General features: G+C 48.8%; 1 protein-coding gene across 2 annotated transcripts in view; it reads right to left on the bottom strand.

Annotated features, from left to right (window-relative positions):
* TPK1 (thiamin pyrophosphokinase 1) overlaps positions 1 to 3667 on the bottom strand; it is a 258460-nt gene extending 254793 nt beyond the window's left edge. For both annotated transcript variants that reach the window (XM_081038287.1, XM_081038288.1), the window contains exons 1-2: positions 3479 to 3667; positions 3030 to 3093 (exon numbers count right to left, since the gene is read on the bottom strand). In XM_081038287.1, the coding sequence (XP_080894413.1) occupies positions 3030 to 3072 (43 nt within the window). In that variant the 5' untranslated portion in view covers positions 3073 to 3093; positions 3479 to 3667. The remainder of the gene's footprint in view (positions 1 to 3029; positions 3094 to 3478) is intronic.
* Between the last annotated feature and the right edge of the window lie 2583 nt (positions 3668 to 6250).

Raw genomic sequence — 6250 nt, forward strand, 5'->3', positions numbered from 1 at the left:
TGTTGGATTGCCCACGACACCAAATCTGAGAAAGCATTACAGGTAAATCATGCCTACCAATTAAATTAATAGGAGTCTCTGCTAGGTATTAAATGTCTGTTTGATGAAGGGACGTCCTCTAATGCAAAGTTAACCTCGACTGTTTACTGAATTAGTATAAAGGGCGAGGCACTGCACTGGTCCCTCCTAATCCATTGTTGTGTTTCAATCTCTCTTGTGTATCTAGAATCAACCATAAACTTGCTGGGGCCCTTGTTTCCAGGCCAATGCTTGAGATGAGACAGGAATCTACATCCTCTTACCTTTAAGAGGGAGGAAACTTGAGAATCACTAAGTCACACAGAACCCCCAAAGGCGCCCTGGAATCTGTGTGGGTGGATCTGTGCTTCGTCCAGGATCTCACAGTTCCGTACAGTGCCCCTACATGCCCTGCTGCAGGCAGAGCTTACAAACATCTGGATTAAGGAATCAAGACCTTCTCCAAAAAGTCTTTGATAAAAACAGAACTGCCTCTGTCTGTTCCACAGTCTGTTGCTCCAAACCTCCATCTCAGCATTAACCCTGACATCCAACTGCCTTTCTCTTTTCCCCTTAATCTTACTGCTGATGTAATAGCTTATTGCTATCGATGCTAAGTGTTTTATAAGTATTGCAACTCATTCATACTCACAATAAGCCTGCCAAGTATTCCTATTTTACAGATGAAGAAACCAAAACACAGTCGGGTTTGGTATCGCATCTGCAGATTCAACCAACTGCGGATCGAAAATATTCAGGGGAAAAAAAAGTTATTGCAGATGTGTACTATGTAGTTGGGCATTGTGGGGACAGAGCCAGGAGTGGTTTCCAGGCTCTCACCCTCACGTGGAAAGGTGCTGGCTCAGGTAGTAAGTAAATGGCCATCAACTGTGGCTAGTTGGCCGTCAGCTGTAACCAGTGAGCCGTTGGCCACTAATATAAATGCTGTGGCTACGCTAGCAGAAAATGGGAGCTAGTAAGAAGATGGTGGCGTGGCGTGGCGTGGCGTGGCAGAATATGGATTGCAGAGAAGCGGATTGCAGCTGGCAAGTGAGGTTGTTTGGCAGCGACAAGTGGACGGCAGGTTGCAGATCGTGTGGCTCCTGCTTCCTGTGCCTCCAACCCAGCCTCCAGTAAGATTATAGTGGTATGACTCCCCTACCAATGGCTCCGTGGGTGTTCCTTTTTGGCCTAGCCATATCCTGCGTTCTTATGCGGGGAGTGGGAGCTGAGATACCACATAACACCCTGCATGACAGGCCTACAATGGTTGTGTCTGTACTGACCACATACAGAGTTTTTTTCTTATTGTTCCCTAAACAATGCAGTATAACAACTTGCAGTATAACAATGCAGTATAACAATGCAGTGTAACAACTATTTACATTGCATTTCCCTTGTGTTAGATATCATAAGTATTCCAGAGACGATTTTAAGTATAGGGGAGTGTCGTGTAGGTTTTATGCAAATATTACACCATTTTATGTAAGGGACCCTTGGATTTCCATGTCTGTGGGGATCCTGGAACAAATACCCTTCAGATACTAAGGGACCACTGTACAAAGTCCAATAACTAGTAAGTGGAAAAGCTAGAATTGAAACCCAGAGATTCTGTTTCCTCAATCCCATCTTTACCATGTAGCATTCACTATATGTCTTTCCACTGAGAAAACACTAGAAACCTTCAGTCAGTAAAGTGCTTAGGTTTCAGTAAGGAATCTGAAAGTCCACAGCACACCTGGATCCACTCTTTACTCCTGGAAATGCTGTTGGTCTGAGAACTATGAAATTTAATTTGCAAAATGTTTATGTTTGCCAATGCTTTTCTTAACTCTTGAAAATCTGTTTAAAGTAAAAAACACCCAACCTCTTAAGCAAGCCAAATACATCTGGGTTCAGGTTCTAGTTCTACCACTGTTGCCTTCAGCTGTAAGACACAAAGGTGTGTGTCACCCATTGAGTAGTGAATGACTGGGGAGTGAGGAGGCGGTGTCCCCTAGTGCGATTACCATTATCCTGTGATTGTTTTACCATCATTTCTCCCAGCATGTGGAAACAATAACCAGGTCAAACCAAATTCAACACCTTCAACCCAACCCACGAATTCATGTTCACAGAAAACAAATTTAAACATTGAAAAATCATGCGGTCCGTTTGAATATGTGGAACTGATACACTAGGGGTTCTACAAAACAGAAACACAGTTAACCGGTAAATAAAAAAAAAATGTATGTGTGTATGTATGTATGTATGTATGTATGCGTGTGTGTATGTATGTATGTATATATTTAACAGTACAAAACTACCACACCAGGAAATTACTCCCCGGGAGAATAAACGCTGCTGACAATTAGGCTCCTAAAAATCCCATCCCTTGCATCTAGTCCCATGTGAGTTACAATCACCTGAAACTTTCACGTGACAAACATCGTTACGTGAGCGTGGTGTCCTTAAAACATTTTACACGGCCACTCACTGATCTTTATTGTCCAATCTGGGGCACAGGAGACAGGCAGTCATGACTGACCCTCAAACCTCTGGTGTCTAACGTGGGAGACGTTCACGCACAGCTGCTGGACACGGAACAGCTGCCATTATCACCGGCGGCCCTGAACCCTTCTCCGAGGGGAACGCGCGCCATGTACGGAGTCCCTGCGTCCTCACAACGGTTTGGCCAGGGCTACTATTTAGCAGCGTGTTTTTTGGGTGTTTTTTTTTTCCCCCAGATAAGGAAACTGATGCAAGATTAAAAAACAAAAAACACACACAAAAAACAAAAAAAACAAACAAACAAAAAAAACAAAAAAAACAAAAAACACACACAAAAAAACACAAAAAAAAAACAAAAAACGAAAAACAAAAAACAAACAAAAGAAAAGCCTTAAGGGCGCAGAGCTGGAACAGCAGGGACAGGCTGGGAAGCCATGAGGATCTAGGCTCCAGAATAAACTGAGGGCGGCGGGACGGGGGCCCGTCCATGACCCCGCGAAACGCGGAGAGAAATACGGTACCAGCGGGACGCAGGGGCTCCAGCGGGGTAAAGACACGCTCCATATCGGGTTACCGGCCTCGGCACTAAAGACAATAAAAAGGCCACATGAGAACGTGTCCCCTCCGGTCCCCCCGCCCGCGCCGCAACCGCCACACGTGGCGTCCTGAACGCCGTGCCCCGGGGAGGAGCGCGCAGCGCGGGCGGCCCTCGGCGTCCCCGCCCCGGACGGCTCCGCCCCGCGCGGAGGACGAGGAGGAGGAGGAGGAGGAGCGGGGACGCGAGAGGCCGCCGCCCCGCGGGTGTCCGAGGCGCTCGGGGCGCAGCCCCTGCAGCCCCTGCCTGCGCGCCCGTCACCATCCGGGCACTGGCGGAGCGAGCGGCGGCCGCCCCCTCCCCGCGCTCCCCGCCCCAGCCCCGTGCCCGCGCGCCGAGGACGCGGACGACGCGCCCGGCCGCGATCGCACTTACGGAACGGCGCGGGCGGCCGAGCGCAGGGTGCGGAAGCGACGGCATCGACCGCTCGGCGCTCGGCGGAGGCGCCTGGGCCGGCGCGCGGCCGGCGCGCGCGCGCGCGCGGGAGGGGGAGGCTTAAGGCGCAGGCGCGCGCGGCGGCCCCGCCTCCTTCCTCGAGCCCGCGGGGCGTGCGCACTGCGCGGGCCCGGAACGAGCGCGGGCGGTGCCGCCTTGGTTCCCGTCTTCCCCTCGTTCGCTCGGGGGAAACGGTCACAGAACATTTTAGTTGGAAGAGACTCGAAGCCATGGGCTTGCAGCTCCATCCGCTCCGACACTCCCCGGACAAAGAGCTGAGTATTCTGTTGCCGGGCGGCTCGGTTCTCACGAGGTGGGGCTGGGACCGACCATCCTGGTCCCCATCCTCTGTGGTTAACGTCGCTTATATACCTCGCGGTGCCCAGAAGGGGTGGCACCTGCACGGCTGGCAGCCCCTACAGCCCTGCGCCTCCCTGCTCCGAGGCCAGGCCCCAGCCTGGCGTCTGCCCCTGGGTGGGTCCCAGCCACCGCCACACACGTGCTCCTTAAGACGCCCGAGAAGAACCAGGCTGGCCCCGAGCAGCGGGTCCTTAGCCAGCCCCTGATGACAGGCCCCTGCCCTCCCAGACGGCTTTCAGTTGTGACTACGACTCCAGCAGCCCAGCCTGTCCCTCTCCGGGACCTGGGTCGCATCCCTTTGACATGCAAGGACGGTCGCCGCGGGTCATTTCCACCAGGCCGCCCATCCCCTCGCGGCGGGACGTTGGAAGTCTGTCTCCCTCGGTTTCCTCCGGTAGAAAACACAGACCATCTCGCCCACTTTGCAAGGAGCCTGAGAGGATCAAATGCCTTGGTTAGGGAGAAACCTGGCCCACGGCCCAGCGCATACATGTTTGCAACTCACGCCCCCCTCCCCCCATGGATGTGGGACCCCACTTACACCTCGCGGACATCACTGTTTCAAGTGGCAGCGCACATCCTTGCACGGTGTTTGGGGCGTCCAGCGCAGGGTGCACCCCAGGTCACTAAGAAGAAAACCGAAGTCTTTAGCTACAACGAATTCCAGAAGGCCACATGTTGGAAGAGGCCGTTGGTGAAAGGATGAACAGGACGTGGAGGGAGAATATTTGCACATGCAACAGACAGGAGGTCTGTTCACATGAACTAGGAACACATCAGTAAAAGGCAAACAAGCCAGTAAAATGATGACCAAGGATCTACACAGGCGAATTACAGAATGCATTCAAATGACAAACTTGTGAAAGATAAGTTTGCATTCAGAGGAACAGATGTGAACAGTGAGATCAACTCACGCGCCAGCTCGCAAACAAGTTTTAAATAATAATGCACACTTATATTTATTAAGCAATTATGATGTTCCAGTCGCTGTGTTGAGATCCTTTGTATTTTATTTAATTGCCCTAAAACGTAGGCTCCAAGAGAACAAGGACCACATTTTAATTGTTTACGGTTGAATCCTCTCACTGTAGCACAGCTGCTGGCAACGACCAAGCAACCAATGAGACCTATTGAATGTTCATAATGAAATTGATTGCAAAGGCCTGGAATGCTCCTTCTCCAGTTCTTCTTAAAGCTGGTCTAACTGCCAAGCTTCAGCACAAAACTGACTTCCTTCCCCCGATTACTCTCTGTCTCACCTAGGATTGTTTGTTTTCCTGCATAGGAATACTCACAACCTGTAGTTATTTAACTTAGTTGCTTACTTGCCTATGATTTGTCTTCCCCTACTAGGACAATTATGGGGGGGTTATCACTTCGTAAGGAGTGTAAATGTCTAGTATGTTGCTTTCTACACCTGAAACTAATTAAAAAATAAAACAGGATAATTATAACAAGATACTGTAATAAAAGTACATATTTTTTGTTTCAGTGGTGTGCTGGAACTCCTCTTTTGGAAACCTGTGCTTCCACAAAGGCCCGTTCATCTGTGGGTGATTGTCTAAGACAGTGTTTTTCAGGAGATCCCAGATCATGGGGCAAGTAACTCTGCTTCTTGGCATGTCTCACAATTTTTGGTTGGATGCTAGATATTATCGTTTTTGTGTGCTTGAATGTTTGCATTTTGTTTTCTTCCTTAAAGATCTTGAGGTTTGTTTTGGCAGACAGTTAAGTTACTTGAGAATCTGCCTTATCTTTCTAAGGTTTGTTTCAGGCTTTGTTGGGACAGATCTACAGTTGCCTTTATTCTGGGACTATTTAGTCCTGGTAGTAAGGCATGCCTTCTGAGGTCTATAGTGAATGCCTTATGTATTTAAAAGGTTCTCTCCTCTCTGGCTGATAGGCACTCCACTATCTCCCAACCCTGTGTGAACTCTGGGAATTGTTTAGCTTATCATTTTCTGAATGCTGTATTTTGGCTGACCTTGTAGACTTCTACTTAACATGTGACCAGAATTTAATTCAGTCAAAAATTTGAAGAGCTCTCTATGAAGATTTCTGGAGCTGTTTTATTGCATGGTTCCCTGGCACCCTACCCTACAAATCCCAGCAACCGTGGCCTTCTCAAATTTTTATTTCTGTATTTTCATCTGAGTAAGACAGTTGGTTTTACTTAGTTTTTCCTTAGCTATACTGTCGTCTGGAAATTGCTTCAAAATAGAAAGCAGAGATGATCATAAGTTTCATCTTGTTTGTTTCTCTTCTCTCAGAGATCACCATTCTGCTCTGTTAGATATAATTTGTACAATTTTCTAGTTGTTTATACATGAAGGAAGATCCTGCACCAGATAC

The sequence above is a fragment of the Rhinolophus hipposideros genome, assembly GCF_964194185.1.
Source record: "Rhinolophus hipposideros genome assembly, chromosome: 25".
Classification (NCBI taxonomy): domain Eukaryota; kingdom Metazoa; phylum Chordata; class Mammalia; order Chiroptera; family Rhinolophidae; genus Rhinolophus; species Rhinolophus hipposideros.